The sequence below is a fragment of the Papilio xuthus genome, unplaced genomic scaffold, assembly GCF_000836235.2.
Source record: "Papilio xuthus unplaced genomic scaffold, Pxut_1.1 DF825946.1, whole genome shotgun sequence".
Taxonomy (NCBI): Eukaryota; Metazoa; Arthropoda; class Insecta; order Lepidoptera; family Papilionidae; genus Papilio; species Papilio xuthus.
Genome location: NW_013532703.1, coordinates 3,197,993 through 3,222,377, shown reverse-complemented (window position 1 = coordinate 3,222,377; position 24,385 = coordinate 3,197,993). Strand labels below are relative to the sequence as shown.

The 24,385-nt window shown below is 34.0% G+C and overlaps 1 protein-coding gene across 2 annotated transcripts in view; it reads right to left on the bottom strand.

Moving 5' to 3' along the window:
- The window catches only part of Dgk (diacyl glycerol kinase 1), a 67,006-nt gene that overhangs the window by 2,533 nt on the left and 40,088 nt on the right, over positions 1-24,385 (bottom strand). The window contains exons 4-20 of one of the 2 annotated variants that reach the window (XM_013320881.1): positions 5,412-5,485; positions 5,096-5,207; positions 4,765-4,879; positions 4,413-4,580; positions 3,967-4,089; positions 3,634-3,758; positions 3,394-3,470; positions 3,118-3,278; positions 2,807-2,917; positions 2,619-2,710; positions 2,403-2,543; positions 1,844-2,096; positions 1,649-1,735; positions 1,384-1,474; positions 970-1,072; positions 430-516; positions 96-251 (exon numbers count right to left, since the gene is read on the bottom strand). In XM_013320881.1, the coding sequence (XP_013176335.1) occupies positions 96-251; positions 430-516; positions 970-1,072; positions 1,384-1,474; positions 1,649-1,735; positions 1,844-2,096; positions 2,403-2,543; positions 2,619-2,710; positions 2,807-2,917; positions 3,118-3,278; positions 3,394-3,470; positions 3,634-3,758; positions 3,967-4,089; positions 4,413-4,580; positions 4,765-4,879; positions 5,096-5,207; positions 5,412-5,485 (2,076 nt within the window). The remainder of the gene's footprint in view (positions 1-95; positions 252-429; positions 517-969; positions 1,073-1,383; positions 1,475-1,648; positions 1,736-1,843; positions 2,097-2,402; positions 2,544-2,618; positions 2,711-2,806; positions 2,918-3,117; positions 3,279-3,393; positions 3,471-3,633; positions 3,759-3,966; positions 4,090-4,412; positions 4,581-4,764; positions 4,880-5,095; positions 5,208-5,411; positions 5,486-24,385) is intronic. The other variant, XM_013320882.1, reaches the window with a different exon arrangement.

The window sequence follows — 24,385 nt, the reverse complement described above, 5'->3', positions numbered from 1 at the left end:
ATATTAATTAGCTTGTTGCAGGCATAAGTTGTGGTCACGTAATATCATTTACAATAGTTAGTCGTCTTTGTAATCGCGAAGTAAGGCGACTATACCACGAGGTCGATGTGGTCGTGCAGATTCTTGCAGCTGGCGGCGAACTGCTCGGATGTGGCGAACTCGAAGTACCAAAGCTTGTTCTTCATTCGCGAACTGAACTTGTCAGGGTTGCGTTCCCGCTCCGTGTGGAACTTCACGCAGATCGCAGCATCCTGCAACAAACATATTCTTTTCTCTGTTTGTCTCATAAAAAATGACAGTGATAACAATATTTCTTTGTTCAATTGTTTTGAAAGTAGAAACCCAATGTTAACACGTGACGAATATGGCTTGGTTTTACTTGTTAGTTAAGCCAGTGTGTAAAACATTATAAAATGCTTAATAACTTACCACGCCTATAGAAAAGTAATTGTTTATAATGTTGTAAGGAACAGTTGTGGGATGCGGCGCTGAGTCCGGCATCTGAAGTTGCTCGCACTGAAAATAATAATCATTTCATAAATATTTTGTATCATTAAATCTACTGCAAAACTATTGGAGTGCATAATTAGTGAAAAGTGTATAATGAGGCTATGAAGATAGGGCGAATACTATTCTATCACGTAAGACTTCAAGACAAGTACATTATTTATTAGGTAATTAACTCTAGGGTGCAAAGGACTCTATAGGACAGTCTCGAGACTTCAGATTGATAAAAGGAGAAGATGTAAAGAACGTGCATCTAAGTCGTGTAGGATAAAACACTATGGTCAGTGCCAATTCTTCTGTGCATTATTTTTTTTTTAATTTTGGCCATTCAATATTTTAAAATTAAATACGTTAATAATTACCATCATAATTCAATGTACGCGGATCAAAAAAGACGTATAAGTCAGTAATATCCCATGAAAACCAACGTATCTTTAATGAAACTCAACAGAAAATACTCACGGCTGCATTGCTGTTCTCGACATGTATTTGCCAACGATCCATCATGACAGTGCTTGCGCGCGCGATTTTATCCAGAATCTTGTGGATTGACTCCCCCTCGTATCTATAGTTATATAGATTATATTAACGATATGCTATTTGGAACAAGTAAGCATAATTCAAAGATATAGTTGAAGTCAACCCGCACTGAGCCAGCGTTGACTATGGCCTAGTCACCAAAAACTTAAGGTAGTCTACGTCCCCCTCAGTGGGGATGATAGCTTAGATGATAAAGCATAAGGCAATAAAACAGACAATGTTTAAAGCGAATACACCTAAATAATAAATAATATGAAAAAATAATTGCCTCTCCCATACTTAATATCGAGTTTTCTGATACTAAATTAGAATGTTTTAGAAGTTAAGATAGCTTACCCTCCTCCCCAACGCAGACATCTGGCCAAATCATTGCCAGTGCCCAGCGGGATGACACCCACAGCAGGCTGCGTCTCCATTGGAACTTTATCTACAATTCAAAAACGAGTTTATTTCTGTAAACTATTTCTAACTCGAGTTAATAGAAATATTTAAAACAAAAGTAAAAGGTCAATCTTCTCTACGCGGATCTTCTGGATGTTGATTTTGAGTAGTGTGATGTAAAATAAATATTAATTTGTAATACTGTTTACATAAATATTACCCATAGTTTCCAGAACCCAACCAACTGTTCCGTCTCCACCGCAGCAAATGACTCTATAGTTTCTTACGTCTTTGAACATCTGCAGACCTGGAAATATGAATATTATAAAACATAAAATATCACGTTTAGATTACGTAACTACGAACTTTATATTAATGAAAACTTATGGAACTTAAATTTATTCGAAACTCTTACCTTGCATTGGTCCGCCTTTAGCAATGTCGTGAACCTGCCGCGGATTGAGGATATATTGTAGTTTCCGGAGCACACGTGAGCCTTGCCGCCCTCCGGACTTGGGGTTGATGAACACGAGTAGAGGGCAGGAGCCCTCTGGCGGCGTTATCTGGAATGATATAGGTGGTGCACGAGGCTCCTTCTTCTCTTCCTTCTTCTCTTCTGCTGATGCGGAGATGGAGAGTGGCAGTGAGATGGATACTGGTAGAGTTTGCTGGAAACAATTTTATTATGACATTTTATGTATAAAAATTCAAATCGGAAAGAATAGGTAGCAATTATTAAAAAAAGAGATTATACAAAAAGAGCATCAATCCTTTGAGCCGGACAACGGAAGATTGGTTAAGTAAAAAGAATCGAAAATAGCGGTCATATTATTCAAAAGTCGATGAAAACAAACATACTAGTTAGAAAGCAACTATGATGATTTGAGCAGTGTTTTAGAAGTTCACTGGATGAGGATGATAGTTCTTACTGACAGTTGATAAAGACGTATTAATGTAGATAGTATGTGTTGCACCTGGTCGTGGTTGGGCCTGTGGGGCAGTGATCGCTGGCGGTCGAGCACGAGCGGGCGGATGGCTGTGGGAGGCAGGATGTGTCGCGCGTGCCGGCCCAACGAGCAGGCACCACCAGCGCTCCCCACGCACCGGTTGTGAAGCTTCACGTACAATTATAATGTGTTAAAAGTTCTGATATCAGTTTAAAATAAAATGTTTAGTTTTAGATGACTCACAGTAATATGGCACCAACGACAGTGGAGGCCGGTGATTCCGTTGTAACCTTTGATCTTTTTCCGACACCGAGCACACTTTCCATGACAGTTACCTGGAAATAAAAACACGTCAAGAATTGATTGCAATAGTTTACTAACATAAAGCAGTGTTTTATTGTTGTAAAGTAATAAAAAATAATATGATTTACCTTCAACCCAGTGGTGCGCAAGAGTTGCAGAGGCTCGTCGCTTGGAGTAAGTCGCTATACAAGAGGCGGGTGCTCGCTGCACGCATCGCTCGTGCACCGTAAACTTGCAAACTGACAAAGATTTAAGAGTAAAAAGTAAAATCCGGTATAAATTTTTCAATATTCTTGAGTCTGGTCCAATTTAAATAATGCAGCATGAAATCTCGACAGCGTATTTGACACTTACCTGTGCAATTGGTGGTAATACAGAACATTTCTTATGTAAAAATTGAATTCAGATGTCGAGCTATCCGTGACGACAGTATACTTACATATACAACACAAGCCCTTCTTCCCCAGTCCGACGAGCATGTTGAGGCAGAGGTTGCAGTACGCTGGCCGGTTGAAGTGCTTCAGCCGCCACGCATGTTCCCCGTCCTCTTTAACATTCGTGTCCAAGCCTAACAGCACTAGCAGAGGTATAGTTGTCATACTGGAAAAATTAAACATAAGACTTTGGATATAATATAATCTGTGACAAAAATATTCTGTTTATTTATTTGTAATGTGACGACTATATACGTAGAAGTCATCATTTGTTTTCTTACCCGCCTCTTTTCCATTCGTCAAGCGAAACTGTGCCATCAGCATCATAATCTATCTCCACCATCATGTCTTGTAGAATCTAGAAAGAAATAGAGTAATGAATAAATTTAAACAGTGGTAGAGTTCGCAGCAGCAATCGCTCTCTCAACCTGTACTATTAACTATTTAAGTAACCTAACTATTTCACGTCAAATTAAAGTTAAATAGATTCTCACTTTATAATTGAAGTATAAAATACCAACCGGTCTAAGCTCTGACGTCTCCCATCCGAGGTATTCAGCGACTGTCATCATTTGATTGACGATGCAATCCATTTCGTTAGTGTCCAGCACTCCGTTGCCATCGGTGTCGTACAGCCGAAACATAACTAAGAATAAAATAGATTATTTACATTATGTTAATCTACTTACAATCGATGGTAGCCTGGTAGTATGATAACAGTAAGTAATTTTACACGAACAAAAATTGGTAAAGATTTTGGCTTTTAAACATTTTAATCTAGTCACTTCGTCCAGATATAACCGCTTAATATATTATTCTTCGTTGTCGCAAAAAATTTATTATTCTATTCTTACACTCTAATTTGTCTTCAGGTCGACCGGCTTCCAATAAAGAGAGGTAGCAGACAATGTCCTTAAGCGAAACTCTTGCGGTGTGAACTTCCAGAGTGGACGGACGTCGCATCAAGTGCTTAAAGTCTAAAAAAGGAACGGATAAACTTGATTAATGACCGCTCCTATAGAAGGAGTTTTTTCGTTTTTGTGTCTAGTGTTTCATCCATTAATTATGTTTTCAACATGATTTCGCTTTGGTTTAGTTTTACTGAAGATTTTAAGATAAGAAATATTGAATTTTAGGCAAATTAATAAAATACAAATATAATATCAATGTATGAGGGTACATCATATCAAAACAAAATAATCTCCAGATCCATGCAAAATGTTACTATGCCTAGTGAACGTTGCAGTTGTGGTAACTATCCAATCTTAAGGATGGATTATTGGGTTCGAATAGTACTTACCTTCAATCTTAGTGGACTGGTTGACGCGTAGTGAGTTGCTGCTCTTCCGACTAGAGTTGCGCGACATCTGGCTATGGCTGGGGCTGGTCTCGTTGCGACGATCCAAACACAGCTCGTGAGATGAGTACGACGGGTGGGTGGTCACCGTAAACATTGGATGTACGCTCCCTGCAACATGTAAGTCAAAAATAGGCATATACTATGTGCTAAGAAAGAGGAAAGCAATTTGGAAAATTTGCAATGTTGGTAGTATAAAAGATTGGAAGTTTGGAAGTTTTAAAGGTTAGAAGATTGGTTATGGACCGTAGGAAGATTTTTGTTATTGAATATTAGTAGATTAGTAGTATGATACCCGTACGGCTGCGAGATCCTTTTTCGCTGCCATCGACAGAGTCTCCGGAGCTCCTGCCAAGCTGTTGCAGTCGTTCCGCCAGCCCGTGGATCTTCGAAGCTAAGCTCAGCTTACCCTGAAGTTGTAACATATTTTATTTTAATGCAGATATCGAATTCACTCCAATAATTATTTCTTTGATTACCTCGAAAAGGATACAAGCATACACTAATTTATTTTTAAACTAATATGCAACGAAACATAATAAATAAGTTTAAAAGCACGACAAACTGAGTGACTAATCGCTTAGTGGAAAAGGTCTCTTACAGAGCTACATGGAAGTATATAATACCTGATGATCCCCGTGCGAAGTAACAGGCGCGCAGGCAGCCGTGGAGCTCGCCGCCGCCATTTCCCGCAGCGCCGGCCGTCGGTCACGACGCACGAACGACAAGAACAAATGCCTATAACGCCAATGAAGAACATTTTTACAGGAGAAGGCAGCAAATGAGCAATGAGATTTAAGTGTTAAAAGACCACCAATGCCAAAGGACATTCGTAACACCAGAGGAACATTTCTAAAAGAATTAGAGCAAAGCCTCTGAGAAAGTGGTTTGCTCGGCTTTTTATGTTAGTTGGCTAAATTAGATTGACCGTAAATAACCAACCTTGAGAGTTCATCAGGCGTAGATACTTCGAGGAAAGTATCCAGAAACCACCGGAAACCCTCATAGTCGATGTCCTGGAACAAGAAAATCTGTAAATCACCAAGAAATCGGATTGCATTGGCGTTATTAATTAATATAAAATTTTTAGGTCGCGGGATACATTGTCCACGTAAAAAAGGGTGTAGAAAAACTACTGAATGGATTTTTATAAAAGTAAACTGTAATTATACTTATGAGGTATAGCAGGCGATGTGTTAAAAATAGGCTAAACGACGAACGACTAAATTTAATCCTACAAAAATAAATAAACATGTATTATCGATGTAATGTTCTGGTGTCAACATTGGATAAAACGATAAAAAGAAGTAAAAAATCTGATATTAAATTCTAACAAACAAGAAAAATATATTTTACTGTTATCTTAAAAAAAATCTCAGAACGAGAAACTCGACAGATGTAACTTAGAGATCGTAAATATAAAAATAGAAATCAAATACTTACATAAAGAAGAACTTTTTTATGAAAATGTATTATACTTCAAGGACGTGTCGGTGTCCGTTGCTTAGCAACGACTGAGATTTCCCGCGGTCGCTATGCGACACCGAGTTCTCGACACTGCGGCCATTTTAGATTTTTATTTACCACAACGTTGTTGCGAGTAATATTTTTTGTCGCTCTATTTTTTATCATCTCCTTATAATGTATTTTTTTACCAAAAAAATTTACAAACAAGATATTATTAATTTCGCAAAGTATGTATTTAAAGTCTAGATAAATATTACCACGCTTGTAAGTAATTCTGGTCAGAGATATGTTTTAGTTGAGAAGTACAGTTGAGATATACAAGGGATCTCGTAACTTTTTAACTGCAAAACTTTTTTTGAACTAGTTAATCTGTATAAAATTTATCGTCCTCTCTAATATTCATAAAACTGATATAATAATATGTTTTAAACTCGGATTTTTGTCTCAGAAACTCACGGTAGGTCAACTATTTAACAGGGAATATTAAGGTGTGACTTTATTTTAGTTAAACGTCCATTTCAAGCAGCCTAAATGTTATATATTATATATATTTTGAAGGAAAATATAATATACCAACAGTGACATTATTACGGTAAGATTAGTCTGCTATTTGTTATGAACTTAGCCGGGTTGGGTCGGGGTTTTACTGTCGTTACCATGGCAACGCTCGAAATCTCTAAGAGCAGCTTTTCTCAACATACCCTGGAAATATGACAATGTTTATCTATTATAACATATTTAACGCTAACAAACATTGGAACATTAGAGTAAATTGGTATTTAACAATATTTTGTAAGAAGATGATAAATACTTTAGTAGTTGTACAAAGGTTTAGGATCCCACTAATAAAATCTAGTACAAAACGGGTACCGTCAACATATTTTCTCATCCTAAGGACAGGGTATTTCTTGTGATAATATAGAAAACGATATATCTAAATTCAAGTGACCGTCTATTTCGAGGTCGAGAATTTTTTTTATTTCAAACAGAATATCTTGTCCCTGCGTTATAAAAAGCTTTACTTCTTTATTTGTGATCAACGAAGAGTATCATTTTGTTTCCTTTGAACCGACGTTAACACTCCTACAATAATATTAAGAGCAAACATTTCTGTGTTTCAGATCACTGCAACTATTATCAAAGGAAAATAAATTAAAGTGTTTGTGAAGAAGAGTTTAATGTTGTAGAAATTTATGAAGAAATTGATGTTGATCTGTGATCTAATTTTAAAAGTTGCCAGCACTCCACTTGTATTAAAATAGTTTTCTAAACCAACATGAAATTATCGTTATTTAATTTTAGTTTTGAAAATCAAAAAGCGTGTGCCGCCGCGTGTTTGTCGTTTATTTTTTTTTATAAATGATAATGCTTGTCTGATACCCAAATAAAAGGTTCATAACACAGATAAAATATACAGACGAATTGATAACCTCCTTCTTTTTGAAGTCGCCTAAGCAGTGCCCCGAGCGTTGTAAAGATTTGTCCTGTCTTTGTGCCAAAGATGTCAAAAGTTTTACTCCAAATGCTTACGGACCCTTTCGTTTCTATTGGCTTTAAAAACTTTTAATTGAATTAAAAGAGACATCAAAGATAAATTCAAAAGTGGATTAACGAAGTTCATTTAGAAAATTATAATCACAAAAGTGGCCTTACGAGTTAAAATTTTAATTTATTATAAATCATCGCTAAGTTAAATCTTCTTATTTATTTAATAGAAGTTTAAATTGAGATAATCTCATAGGATCGTGTTAAGTTGATGATAAATCCCAAGTTAATTATAACAATAAAAAAATTTGTTTAACAGTTTACTGATGTAGTAACTGCTCATATCGTTAGTGTTAATTTTTTCTACCTTCTTATTAATATTATAAATACGAATGTTTGTATATATAGCTGGACGTATGTAAGGTCTAAGTTATAAAGTATGTATCTCCAGAACGGTTGAACGAATCTCGAAAAAAATTGGCAGAGATGTAGATCATATCCGGAAAAATACAGTCTACTAAGCTAAGTTTTTTAAATCCGGGCGGACGAAGTCGCGGGCGACAGTTAGTTATACAAGTAACAAAAGAAAACCTAACACGCAGAGAAAACTTAATTATCTATATATAAAAGAAAGTCATGTTAGTTGCACTATTTATAACTCAAGAACGGCTTTACCGATATGGTTGAAAATTAATGAGGAGGTAGCTTAGAGCCAGGAGACGGACATAGGATACTGTTTATTCATTTTCTTTTTTTCGAATTTATGCCTTGCGCAGCTGCTTTTTATTCAACTTACTAATATTATAAATGCGAATCATGGTGATGATGGATGGGTGTTTGAAGATATCTCTAGAACGGCTGAACGGATCTCGGTTAAATTTGGCATACGTATAGAACATAGTCTGAAAGAACTCATACGCTACACTAATTAAGTTTTTTATATATTCACGCGGACGGAGTCGCGGGCGACAGCTAATAATCTAATAAAACTTCTGTCGTATTTTCTATAATATCATTTAATAAATAAACCAGGACTCGTAATAATAAATAAGTAGCAATATAGGATAATATTTATAAGAAGCTCGTTAAATGTTTCCACTTTGTTGGTTATTATAATAATGTGAAAGTATCTAGGTCGTTAATAAAACATATGTTGATAAGGTACACTGATTCCAGCGAAACATTGTACTAAAGAAATTCCTTGATGTTACTCCTTTATTTTTCTTTATTATAATTAAACTTATAAGACCTTTGCTCCATATTTTCATGCACTTAAGCCCCGTTATGCAATAGTGGCGGGAAGACTGCGGTGCACCATTTAGCGTGGTACTTACTCACATCTCGAGTTTCTTCAGCATTCATACATTTACGCACACATGCACGTCATTAATCGTCTTTTGAAATAGTTGTTTATGTATGTTCTAACAATATTCCATTGTAGAAATATCTGAAATCTGTCAGCACGCATGCAGTGTGAAAGAGCTATAAATATTGTCGGTGTTGACAATGTGTTTCTGCTATGATTTGTGTGATATTTCTTACGAATGACGTCAACAACTTAGATGACGGTCGTGATACATGGGAAAGAGTTATGCATTTTTCTAATTTGATTTTGTTACTTTTTACACGGATCTCATGACCGTTCTATTGTGATTTGTAGCCCAAATAACTTGAAAGATTATGAAGAGTAGAGAGTGTCATTATATTGGTATTCGAGCGATAACAAATCGTGATTTTACAAATTAAATATTGCTTGTAAAATACAAAAGTTATGATGGTTGGATGTTTGTTTCAAGGTATCTCCAAAACAGCTCAACGGATTCTGATAATTGGCATGGATGTAGAACTTAGTCGGGAACATATAGGGTACTACTAAGCTTTTTTATTCCGCGCGGACGGAGTCGTGGGCGAAAGTTAACTTCATATAGGTTTACTAAAACTCTCTGCCCTAATTAACTATAGTATATTTCTAAAATTATGTTATTTAACTTTAGCTACCAGAGTCATTATCGACAATTTTATAACGTAAAATAAAGCTTATTTTATCCTCTGGAATCGACAACGTAAATAGGTAAATAAAATATATAAATAAATTTTTATTTTATGTACAAACATAAAATAAACAGTCGCCGAACTATGAATAGCGAAGTAGGCTGCAAATGAAATGCGTGTTCATTGTATCAAGTTCAGTCGTAAAACATTATATGTATTGATAGGTCATGAATTTATATTGCCTTTAACAAACATAGACTACACAGCTATTAAAATATGCTACAAATAAAGCGTAATTTTAACTAAACTTGGCTAAATTGGGAATAAAATTAGTTGTCTTTATTTTCGAAATTACTGACAATTGTAAAATCTATGAATTTACTAACCGCTTAGTTTCCTTTATTAATGAAAACCAATTTTTTCGCAACATAGGTACTTTTAGATATTATTTTGGTTAGAATCATTTAGCGCGAATGGCGCCCGTGACGCGCTCCTGTTGTTACGTCAATTGTCAAACTGCGTTAGTGAGGGGACACAAGCATCGATATTCTAAGACTAGTGTTGTGCCAGTACACCGGCACGGTGTCGGATTTTCTTCCTAACAGTACCTTAAAACGTTAGCTTACAGTAAACAAAATTGTTACAGTTAAAAGAAACATTATTATGTAATACAATATAGTAATAAACATAAGTTTAGGTTTTAAATTAAAATGAACTTTAGTGAAATTAAGAGAGTAATGGTCATTCAGATCGATCTCTCGACTCTGGCGTTGCGATGGATGTTTTAACAGAGCGTTTAATTACAGAGTCGTGTCGTTTAATTAAAAGTAAAGTTAATTAACAGTTTGTTTTCACAATCCAACAGCTGACTGTAATAATAAAAATTAGTATGTTTTATTCGATCAGATCGATTCATCCAATTGCAAATAAATAAAATAATAAACCACAGTGGGTTTACACATCATTTTAATTTATTATTTTATATTTTACTGCATCTAATATAAATAAATAAAATTAATAAAATAATGTGCTTAAAGGCTAAATTAACTTCAGTTATAATATATTCAGACATAATATACATATAGCATTACTTTTTAACCGTTGGTTTTTAACACCAAAATTTCGTATAAAACATATCGTAATCCATTACGGTTAACTATACAGAGTTAACAATATGTTTTAAACGGAGATTTTTGTCTCAGAAACCCACGGTAAATCAGAGATAAGACTATAGTCATCATAATCGATGAATATAGGAGACACGCGTCCACATATATAACTAACTTTTATTATTGCGTCGAGGGTTGATAAATGATTGCTGTTATGCTTCCAATGTTCAATGACGCATTAATATAATCCAATTATAAGTTTCTATGTCGTTCCTATCTCACTTGGCGCGGCGCGGTACGGTGCGGCGTGTGCAATTGCATAGAAAAAGTTTGTGATTGCTTTTCCGACTGAGTTAGAACTCCGTAACGTCACACGGATTTCCACTTTTAGGTAAAATCATCGCGTAAAATTAGAATAAAAACTAAGAAATATTGTATAAAGAAGCAGATCGTGTAATTTATACTTTTTTTACCTCTTCTATATTTTTGAGTTATTACACTAAAATTCAATTTCTAATCTTACTCTTATTAATATTATAAATGCGAATTTTTTGATGGATGTTTGTTAGAGTGTCTTCAGTCTGCATGGATCTCGTTGAAATTTGGCATAGATGTAAACATAGTCTGGTAAACATATAGATTACTAATTAAGTTACTTTTAATTCCGTGCGGACGGAGTCTGGCGACAGCTAGTGTTCCACACTGTGTCACATTTAAAGATATATACCGAGGGGAAGAAGTGAGAAGGAGAAGAGGGAAATATAGTGAGTTTAATCTTTATTAGGTTGTTTACATTTGTTCTAATGAAAACAGATAAGAGGACAGTCACAAATCACAATTACTTGGACTTTACGGTTACTGGAATACGTTTTGCTTTTATCTACAACGCCCACTATGTCCTTAGAAACATAGATTCAGACAATATACTGTACATAACATACTTTAAAATCTTAAAGAATAATATAAGATACCAAATACTAACTGTTTCCTGCGACTCCGTTCGCGCGGAATTAAAGAGAAAATTATTTAGTAGCGTATGTGTTCTTTCTGACTATGTTCTACATCCTTTTTGCCATTCTGGAGATACCATCAAACAAATATCTATCCAAACATTGACATTTATAACAGTAAGATTGTAGCGAAGTAGTTTCAACTACATGTTTTATTAATAAAGTAAATTAATAAACACATTATTATCACACGATTCAGTTATAATTGACTTTAAGTTTATGTTTTAACTCCGTATGTAATTTAGAAAAGTAATTAACAGTCTACAAACACGTCTTTTCCCAATTCTCACGTTGAAGGAAATAACATTTTACGTGTTTAAATAATTACATACATTTAAAATGGAATGTACGAGGATGTTAATGTGTTTCTGTTTTAATCAAAATTCCGAACACAGGATTTATATTAACGGTTACCCTTTGACGACTTTTATTTGCTATTCCCTTTGTTTAAAACCTTTTATCCGAAGTATTCGCTTTACACACTGCCATGAATGCGAACCGGAACAGCGAAAAATCCAATTTTTATATCAACCTATCACGGATTTGGTTTGTTAAACCATTCAGTAGCAAAGTTTATTGCACGATACCTAACGAGTATAACGCGCGTAATATTTTTGCGTCAGTCTGTGAAATTTTTGTGCATGTGTTCTAGACGCGTTAAAAAATATTTGTGGAATAAAACATTAATTTTCTAGAATTATCTGTCAATAGCGATAAACTGTAACTGTGGGTTTCTGAGACTTTGATCCGCGTTTAAAATATATTTTTGTCTCTTTTTTTTATATCATAAGGTGGCAAACGAACGAGCGGACATCTGAAATCGCTGAAATAGCCAAGTGACCGTTGCCCATAGACACGCGCAATTGCATATGCGTTGTCTACCTTTAATCGACAGAAGAGAGGATGCACTGAAAGAAAATATTTTTCCTTTCCATGCATCCTCTCATCCGGAAAGTCCACTTCTACTTTCCATCCTTTCCTTATAAGAAAAATGGTGGGAAGGGAAAGTGGACTTAATTAGGCCTCCGGGACGAACACTCATCAGATGAAACGTGGAATTGCTTCCACTCGACACCTGTCTTTTGTGTGGTCGTGGTATTTCACCGGGTGAACCGGGCCAATCCGTGCGAAGATGTTAAAGCGGGCTCTACCACTGTTAAAGAGTACTGTCTCTGTTTTCGCAAAGATAATGGCAGGGATGACGATATGTTTTGTACAAATATTTTGGTCACAGAAACCAACGGTAAGATGGATATTTATTGACATTTAAACGTTGACTTTGTTAACAATTAGCAGAGCATTTAATAATGTGTCAAAGTTGTCTAAGCGAAATGAGATTAAACAAGAGGTGGTTCTCTTTGAAAGGCAATCACAAACTCGGTCCGTTCGATTGCATGCCGCCGCTCCGGGGAGGGATGAAATGAAATGGAACAGCATTTGCAATTCAAATATAGATCTGCATACAGAAAGAGTGTATATTTTTAAAGGACACGCATAAATCTTGTATTTATATAAGTTTGTTTAGGCTAGGTTTATGTTGAAACTATAATAACTAACATATTACATTTTACTAGCTGTCGCCCGCAACTTCGTCCGTGCGATATTAAAAAAAAACTTAATAAGTGTAAGCCTATGGTGTATCTACATCTGTGAATAATTTAATCGAGATTAGTTTAGCCATTCTGGAGATACCTTCAAACAAACATCTATCCATCCATCTAAACTTTCGCATTTATATTAGTAAGATTGCATTAATTAGTTGTTGCAAACGATTACTGTTACCATTTTCAAAAGAAATAAAATGCAAGAAGATTGTTACATTCACATTTATTTCTGCAATATTATAGAAATAAACATACTGTGTCTACTCTTTTTATACAGGATGTTATATCAAACATATGTATTCAATCATATAACTGCACAATTACTTGCGTATTTTTCTGTCGTTAAAATTCAAAATAGTTCATTAAGTATGAAAAGATAAGCCTACTAACCGTTCGTTTCTGAGATTAAATTCTCTGTATGAAACAAATCGTTACCCCTATAATTATCTTTCACAAAACAGAGATAACTAAGTTTTAAACTTAGCTTTTAGTCTCAGAAACCCATGGTAAACATTTCAAAGGCAGTTTAAAGGCATCTTTTGTATTAAAGACTCTTAAATGAGCAATGATAAAATATTTTAATAAAAGCTAAGTCGGAACATCATGTTACTGAAACTCGTAAAGTTCCACATAAAGACACAAGTACTCCTTTCCGCATTTTCTCTAAAGAATTTTATGTTCTCGTTAAAATATTATCTGTTCTATAAAAATTCATAGAAATTTTAAAATATTGTCCTACGTTATGGTGACACCAGTTACCGTGGATTTCAGATACTTAAATCTCTGTATAAAACATATCGTCATCTTTGTCGTTATCTTTGAAATAACAGGGACAACAATATATTTTAAACGGGGAATTTGGTCTCAGAAACTCACGGTTAAAGATATGGATGATAAAAATAGTACATGTTGCGGTAATGCAAATGCTAAAAGTATATTAGAGGAATGAAGTTTATTTCGACGACCTAATAGTAAGATTAGTATTACTTCTTACTATCTTACTAATATTATAAATAAGAATGTTTAGATGTATGGATGGAATTTTGTTTGAAGTTTCTCCAGAACGGCTAATCGGATCCGGCGGAAATTTGGCATAGACGAAGAACATAGTCTAAAAGAATACGTAGGGTACTAATTAAGTGTTTATTTAATTCCGAGAAGACGGAGTCGGGGACAATAGCTAGCTACTTTTAATATCTACTATACATTACCTTAGACCATTGTTATATATTTTTTTAATGAAAAAAAGAATGTGTTTTTGTCTCCAATAACGAAAGCATTCAACCGCTGGGAATGTAAGGTATAAATAAAAATGTATTTCATCCGAAACGTAAAAACTCCATCTGAATATTTGTGTGCCATGTACGATTTGAATTCGCAAATGCAAAAGTACAATTTACATGTAAAGTTTCACCTACACTTTTATGGGACTTTGCTATAAGTTTGGCAATAAGAGCGGGAAAAAGGTATCAATGTAATATGTTATACCTTTACTGTATATATTTTTAGGGTTCGGTATTTTATTATAGAGAGTAAAAATTTTGATTAAAAATATGAACTCGAATATGTGTAGGTCTTAACTTGACTGATTTTGATGATTGAGGATAAAGAGGAATTTGTTTGTTTGTTTGCATTGAATAAACTCCAAAATTACTAAATGGATTTGAAAAATTCTTTCACTGTTGGGAAATTACACTATTCACGGGTATTATTTATTAGATTTATTTGACTCCATGAGGACGAAGCCGGGAGCAACTGGTAGTGTTATATATTTAAAGAATATAACTGCTTTTTTTTAAGAAAGTATTTCCATTATATTTTAAGTAAAAAGAAACTTATTTCAAAATGATAGAAATGTTGACACCGAATCGAACTTAAAAAGCCAAAATTAGAAGAAACAATCTCTAGTTTACATCAAGTACTAGTAACACTTAGGCCATTCGTACACAAGGCAACGTAAACTAATATTGTATGGTTGCTACGCGAACATCGCGCTGTGTCGCTTCGTTGTGTACGAAGAGCACACAACGCGACGTTGAATCGTCGACGCGAATCGTCTATTCAGTCAGTACAGGTTTAGCGACTACATGTCAACTTTATAAATTTGCTCCGCCATCTTGAAAATTGCAGCGAGTTTCTCACTATATTCTACACAAACTGGTTGTGAGCGACTGTCTTTAGTGATGACAGATTTGTCGGCTGTATACGAACCTCTATGACATTGTATTTGCAACGTCGCCTTACGACTAAAATCGCCGGTTTTCGAAGATTTACGTTACTATGTGTACAAAGAGCCTTAGAAACACGGTTAGAGGCATGTTAGAGGTTTATGCATATTTAGAGCTAAACTCGCAATACCGACATCAAAGGCGTTAGTCAGTAATCCTGCAAAGCGTCAGTTAGAATCCTCTCTTCATTCCGGTACGTTGCTTTCTAGTTGGCTATTTTAAGCGCTGCAGTGATTAGTATTGTGGAATTGCGGATTGAAATGGACGATTTATTTACTGTTAATTTTAGACGAGGTTATATTTGGATCGAAATTTAATTTGTATTTAACAACAAATTACGCCAACAAAAGGAATATAAGTATATAGATAGATAACCAAAATCTAAAACTGTTATATTAATTTCTACATAACCAACGATATTATAATTAAAATAAGTAAAATTGTCCAAATGTCTTTTATACCCGACATAAAGTACACCAACTTTCATACAATTTTTGACGATGACGTTATAAAGGCGCGAGTCGCAATTATTCGTGCTAGTACCATTGATGTGGTGATCTAAGTCATAATATTATACTAATGTTATTTGGGGGCAATAAAACGTTAAACGAAGTATCCAATGTAGGCGTCATTAACTTCAGGCGAGTTATTCACGTTACATGATTACTTCCGCGCCGCTACACTTCCTAATGAATAAACTTTTTCCTCGGCCCCTGGCGTTCATGTTGCGGCAATTTTAGACTACGTTAACTTTGCTATCATCTATACGAAGCACAGCCGTTTATTTGACTTTTTACGTATACATATGTAGTCGCTTTATTTAGTTATTAAATCTCTGAAAGATAACAATGACGTAAGATTATGGAAATTATTATTATTTATATAAAAATAGCCGATATTCCTATTTTTAATTTTTAGCTGTCGTTTTTCTTTTTGAGGTTAAAATGATATAACTATCAGTTTGAAATTTTTTATTAATCTACAATAACTAAATTTTTATGAAATGTGTTAATTTATTTTATTTTTAATTTTTTACGGACACTATACAGGGTGCTAAATGTTTTATTTTCGGGTACAAATGCGTAGATATAAAAGGTATTAGAGTCGTAGTTATTTGGTAATATTAGAGTGACGTCAAAGAAGCTTTCTCCGGATCTTGCGTAGGCAAGTAAAATATTATGGCGCCGATCTTTTATAATAAACGAAAGAAATGCGCACACCGACCGACGTCAGAATGTAAATTGATATTTTCCTTTTTTTTCTCTTTTTATTACTTCCTTCCTGTCGATCAAGATAACTAGATGTATCTTTATTAAATAAAAATAAAAAATAAATGTTTAGGAAAATGCGTTTGGGTATTTTGGATTAAATAGTGTTAGGCTGGGAATATTTACTAAATTGAATAATTAAAAGAAATCTTTTAATCCACTTAAAACAATTTATACTTAAACTAGCTGTAGCTCGCGACTCCATCTGCTCGGGATTAAATACTAGATAGTAGCCCAGACCAGTTTTATATGCATATAAAATTTCATAAAAATCGGTCAACCATTTCGGAGGAATATGGTTACTAATACAGTGACAAGATAATTTATATATAATATAAGATGTATATTCAAGTTAATTAAATTTTCAGAGTATATTTTCTTGTCGAAAATAAGATATTCGTGAAATATAATACTCTTATAATTTTTAAATAAAAATTTTACTTATAACGAAGTTCTACAAAGATCTTATTTGCATTGCTTCAATTTCACGTGAAAATAGGCCAAAGAAATAACATAATGGATTAAAGGGAACCAAACTTTAAGTAAATGTACCGTAGATTACATTTCACATTGGAGAAAGCGTTGTTTACTTTCAACAAATGGACTTCCGTCAGATTTGTTTTGTTTAGTATAAGATTCGCTTATAAACTTTCAGTAATTTTGGTATGACCGAAGCTAGCTTGAGTAATGAATTTTGAATTTTCATTTGTTTGACATGGAAATATAAATTCAATTTTAACATCGTTATTTAAGCCAGAGTTATTTAATGCTTAATATTACTAAATCTACTAGTACCTAGTAGCCTTAACAGCTATTTTTTCTAATCTTTAATTTAACTTTTTAATTTATTTAATCTTTTAAAATACTGGCTGTTGCCTACTACTTCATCTGCACAGAATGAGAAAAAGAACCTAACTTAACGTAACCTATGTTACTAGATGATTTTTCGCTATTCAATTCGCTACAATCGTTTTTGGAGCGTGTTTAATGGAGAGTAACAATCAAAACTTTCCTATTTATAATATTAGTATATTAATTACTGCCATTAATTATTGGTTTCTGAGACCAATATCTCTATGCAAAACATATAGTTCGAAGTCATCCCTATCATTGTCTTTGACAAAGCTGAGATGACAATATATTTTAAATTAGGGTTTTGGTCTTGGAAATCCACGGTAAGATAGGTAAACTCGTTTATAAGAATTAGTTAGTAATCTATTTATGGTCCAGACTTGGTACTTTATTTACAACCTGTAGTAACCACTGACAGTAACTTAGTAAGGCTGTAACATAATTAGTGGTCTAACGAAGCGATAAGGCGAACGGGGCCTCAGAAGCCTCCCGTGGCTTAGGCGCCTTTGATGTTCGCCACCCGTTTGTATGACATATAACGTATTTAATTTAATAATTAAGTTGACTTTATCAAATTGTTACAAGTTAACAACATGCTAGATAGCAATTACTTTAAAATAATTTGCGTTTTTAAAACAATTTTTTTATTACGACCAATGTTACATAGCGCTTAAATGACGAAGTCTGAAAAAAGCACAGGTGCTTATACTCAGCCTAATTACATTACATTTGTGAATAATTGGCCTAGCACGAATACTAGTGACAATCACCTTCGTATCGTCATCGTTAACTATGTTATAAGTAGCCATCGCCCGCGACTACGTCCGCGTGGAAAAAAAACTTAATAAGTAGCTTACTTGTTCTTCCAGATTATTTTGTTCATCTGTGCCAAACTTCATCAAAATCCGTTAATCCGTTCCGGAGATGCCTTCCAACAAACTTCCATCCATCCATCTAAACTTTCGAATTTATAACATTAGTAAGAGTAGTATGAGATTTTTGGTGTACTTTACGCCATATATGGACATTTTTTTTCGATGTCGATACGATTGCGATTGTCACAAATATTCGTGCTAGGTCCATTGGGCGTCAGATTTTATACTATTAGCAAATAGCGACGTAACCTAACTCGTGAATTATTATCAAAGGTCGTCGTACTTCTAATGACGTCATCAACATTTTCCTGACCCAAAGAATTGTTGCGTAAAATATTATGATGTCGATTACACTTAATAGTAAACGATACAGAAAGAGCGGCGACGTATGACGTCATAAAGATACGACGATTTCTGACGTAGTAAATATAAACTCTGGTTTTATTGATGATTATGATTCAACTATGAATAGGAACGTGTAGAGAAAGATAAACAAACTGATATTAAAAGAAAGTTAAATGGTAATTGTTATAACTTAAGTAAAAAACTAGCTGCCGTCCGCGACTACGTCCGCGCGGAATTAAAAAAAATGTAGTATTAGCCTATGTGTTCTTCCAGACTATGTTCCGTTCAGCTGTTCTGGAGATACCTTCAAATAAACATTCATCCATCCATCTAAATGTTCGCATTTAAAATACTAAGTAATATTACTTTTAGATTAATTGGCAACGGTGTGTTTTATGCTAAATTAAAAAAAAAAACTATTAAGTTTTTATTAACTGCGACTTTAAGTTAAGAGAATATTTTTAGGAGACTGTTCACGTAAAAAATGTTTTTTATTTTTTCCAAAATATAGGTTATATTGTAAATTAGAAACGGAAACTACAGATTAAGTTTAAAGTAGCAAGGAGAGGACACGCGATAAAAGTCAGGAATAACTTTTTAACGAATTGTCTGCATTGCTTCGTTCTCTCTTACAGACTCAAAGTTAACAAACTTAATGAAATGAATGTTGGAATGGAAAAAAGGTCACGTAATAAAGTAGTTTCACTTCTTAATAAAGATTTAACTACGAAACTTTAAACAATGATTTTTTATATATATTTAAACCAATACAGTGTTTCAGTCAAATATTAGTTGTTTATTAAAAATAACAACTTTAATCTAATAACGACGATTTCAAGGAATTTACTAAATAAGAAAAAATTATTTCTTAACGTATCTTCCTTAATTTCTAATAGGGATTCGAACTCGAGATTGTATGATGAATGTAGTCAATGCTACAGAATATGTTTGTCTCGTGAATTTTCTATACAACAGTTTGTATACTTTGACAAAATTATTATTCAGTTCAAAATATCATATCAGTAAAATTAATTATAGGTGAGGACGAAAATAAATCTTACGACCACTTAAAATATGGTCTATTTTACATTAATGAGATGTTTGAGGATGTTTGTCGTTATCGTGGTTGTCTTAACTTAGCATTGTTCTCCAACTTCGTCAATCTACGGCCGCCACTTGGCTCCGTTGATAGAAAACGTGCCTTGCATATTTAGTACTGGTATATTTAGGACAGATAAGACTCGGTTAAGCTAGCTAACTAATTGCTTGGAATTTCATTTATTATAGTACTTGTAAAGCAGTCCAGAATAAATTAGTGAAAATAAAAATTCTATAACAGATCCAACAAAAATGCAATGCTGAAGCAATGTTGAAGTTCTTTTTGAAGACTGGTGTAGTACGTTTAAAATAGGAACCGCTCCATAATACAGCGATGTAGTTATCAAGAAAGAAATCAAAATCGGAGCACCAGGAGCGGAGTAACGCAGTAACACACGTTTAAAAAAAAGACGAATTGATAACCTTCTTTTTGCAGCCGGCAAAAAGTAGGCAAATTTGTATAATAATAAAATAATAAGACATTTTTATAATAATATTTTATCTACATCTTCAAGTTCAAGATCCTTTTTCCCGGCTGTTAGGAGACTGGTCAAAGATTTTCGCAGGTTGCACGAATCAACAATTAAAAACAAAGCAACGGTCAGCAGCTAGTTTTAGCTATAAAGAAATCTCTCTTAAAACTCCATGTAAACTTAATCGAATTATTTTTTAATGGTTCGATCTCCAAAGGATTTTTTTTCTAACAAAACAAAGGAAATCCATTGAAAGAATAAATGCGAATCGATTTACTTATTGAAGTGAATTTTCATTTCCTTCCTTATATTAAATTCCTGTACCAACATTCCGTTCAGACGGCCTTCTTGGAAAAGAAGAAATGTGATAAAATATTTTTATATTTACGCTCTTGAAATACAGCCTCATCTATGTAGCGTTATATTCTGCAAAAAAACAATGTCTAAAAATATTATCTTGCATATAAAATATACCATACTCCTCTGAAAGAGGTTTTTATGGAATTTTAAAAGCATATTCAGTAGGTCTGAAAATCGCCTAGTATTTATTTTTAATTCCGCGGGGAAGGAATCGCGGGCCACAGTTAGTACTAAATTAAATTAATTTAATTGGCATCTTACTAAAGGCGCAATTGATTACAACAGCGTTAGACCCACAATACACTTAAACAATTATTTAAATCTTTTCGTTTGCACCAAATCATATTCTTTATCTTTGCATTTTTTTAATATTACAACTGAAATAGCGAAGTGATCGTTGCCCATAGATATACGCAATTGCATATGCGTTGCCTAACTTGACGGAGAAGAGGATGCACAGAAAGAAAATACTCGTATTTTCCCTTACCATGCATCCTCTCATCCGGAAAGTCCACTTCCATTTCTCATCCTTTCTTTATAAGAAAAAGGGTGGGAAGGGAAAGAGGACTAAATTAGGCCTCCGGGACGCATTGTCTATTTTATCGCTGGCCTTATAAAACACTGTTTAAATATAAATACTAAGCCAAGTTTACATTTCTTACTATTCCAAATATTTAGAAAATATTTACTACTCCAGTAATATGAAAATCTGTTTGTACAGTGAGACGGGAAATGTGTATTTCTTTATCGTAGTCATGTTTGTTTAGGACCGAAGTGTGTTCAAAACTAACGTAACAATTTCAATATTTACTAATGTCTTACTATTGCTGATTTCACACTATTACAAAATGATAGAAAAGTACAAAAATAAAAACTACTTTAAGTAACTATCAATACTAATATTTAAAGAAGAAGATAGTTTTTTTGTATTTTTTGTATGTCACGAATAAACTCAAAAACTACAGAACCGATATCAAAAATTCTTATGCCGTTAGAAAGCTACATTGTTACTGAGTACCATAGGATATAATAATTACTAGATTTTTTTATTTCCTCGCAAACAAAGACGCGGTAAAAGTTATCTATAAAAATAATGATTCAACAAAAAAAAACGTGCACTTAAAAAATGCGAAAGTTTAGATGTATAGATGGATTGTTAGAAGATCTAGAACGGCTCAAGGGACCTCTATAAAATTTGGCATAGATATAGAACATACTCTGGAAGAACACAAAGGCTACTAATTATTTTTTAATTCGGTGCGGACGGAGTCACGACAGCTAGTATTAATGAAAATTTGACACATAATAAGAATACTTATTGTTGCTATTCTTCATGATGATATGATAATGTCACAGCATATCGTTGAATGAGGATTTCTTTGACCGCATAGTATTAACAATACTACGATCCATTCAGTATTTCACGTTAAGATTGAAACGATGCCAAAAAGTTTTCATTGATTTCCACAAATAGAATTTGTTCTATTTCCACTCAACCCGGATTCTAACAATTCAAAGGTTATAACTGTTTATTTTGTTTATATAAGTTTTTGTTTGTGCAGTAAAAAATGAAGAAGAAATTATGGAAAACTATTCCGTGATATTTCTGTGTATCTTTTTTTTCTATGTCCTTATCTTTTTATACCTCAATTTCTTCTTTTATTCTGCACAATGCACAACTCACGCTTGTAACTAAGAGGGGTAAGCAGTGACCACGGACCTCCATTTTGGCGTCGTCAAATGGACATTCGCAATACACTTTTCGCCATTACGGGAGACGGAACGTGACGGGTGGCGGCCGCGTTGCCGCCTTTTCTCCCGGGAATTCACACATATCTTTGAAAATTTCTTTGCTGATATGTGTAGGTTGCATTACTATGTTTTCCTTCACCGTAAGAACCGAACCGTAACCGTAAATCGAAAATAAAAAAATACATTGGTCCAAGGCGGAATTCGAACCCAGAACCTGTAGATTACAAGTCTGCCCTGATACTCAGAAAGGTAAGTTGTGAAAATAAATTTATTTAGAATTAATTTTCTCTTCCAATTAAACCTGTGTTCACGATCATCATACATAGCCTTTGCAATTTAAATTTAAATAACATATAGTTCTAGAATTTCTCTCTAGTTATAGAAAGGTAACAGAGATTTAAAACCAAAAGTTTAAAAATGTTTACGTGAATATTTCATACTAGTAGTACGCAACGTTTGACGTCATATCGTCCGTCCTATATTCTGTGTGACGTCATATGCAATCGTTCGATTCGATGGAGACGAAGAAAATTCAAACCAATCTCTTTAGAATGAGGTTGATTATTCGTTGACAATGTCATTTTGAAATCACAACGTTCACTTTGCAAGTATAATAGGTTTGTTGGTTCCAAACATCTCCGTAAATAATGTTTGTGACGTCTTTTGTGAATGTACCAGCGTGCGACTTGAAAACTTTTTATAGACTTTTACAACATAAATAATATTTTATTAAATTAAGTTATTACGTTGGTTAAGTTTTACGAAAATTTCTATAAAGGAAGGAAGGAAATTCTAAAAGTTTTAAGCTAAAAAAAATTTACTTAATATTACTCGTCTATAAAGGATGTTTAGAATTGAACGCCTTTTTTCTTAGACAACCAGCTTAAATAATCGTTGTGGACAAGTTTTGAACAAACCAAAGATAGAGATAATTACAAAAGATACATATGGCTAATACTTTTATAGTTATATTTTTGTACAGTATGAGACATTTAAGTGATGCTGGTAGCTATCAGCATGGCGCCAAGAGATTAAAGATTAAGGCTCAATCCCAGTGCCGCATTATCCTTGACCGTAATCTTTGCAATAAAACCTTCGTCTGCCATAAAATATGCAACCTCCTTACATCACATCTGTAATGTTATGTTGACCTTATCCTTGTTATCAAAATCCAACGTTTACTTTTGCTTCTTGTCGCTTTTATCTTTTTCTTTTTTTTCTTTTAAATTATACTTGATTGATTGCTTTATGTTAAGGCTTATATCTGACTTCTACTTATATAAAAATCCATACAAATTTTGTATGGATTTTTGACGCTGAACTGAGAGCAGAGTGTTGTTTTTCGCGAGTCCGTAGGTATGTAAATATATTGGTATGACAGTCAATTGCGACGTTGTTTACTTGAATTTGGAGTAGAAGTTTTTTCAATTTATAATCTTGTAGGCCTCGTGAAGGTTAACTCAGTCTGGCTTAATGCTACAATTATGACCAAGCAATTATTAAACGTATCGTATTTTCATGATAAGTATATAGTGAAAAACAACCTTCAATTTGGTAGGGTGACACGGCATTGCGGTGATTGGGCCCCGAGGGAGCGAGTATTGCTCGTGCGAGGTGATTTAAGTGACTAATAGCCTCACTAACGGTGTCATTTCACCGCCACGTTAATATATTATTGATTTAACTGGTCTCCTTACTGACCTCTATACATTGACAGGCTACTAATCGTCGTATTTTGTGCGTATTTGAATTTCCCTATTTTGGTACTGACGGTTGCAGTTGGTGCCGGTGGTGAGAATTAGAACTTATAATACAAATAGAATGAACTGCCAGTTACATCAAGAGGCTTGTTTAAGTTGACCTATCCATCTTAGGAGATCAGTGGTTTCTAATACACCCTTACTGAAGAACTCTACTGCAGTAAGATTTGTACTAATACATAATGTCATCCCTTTCGTTCTTTTAACTGTTAGATTTAAGGTACGCGTACATTGACCC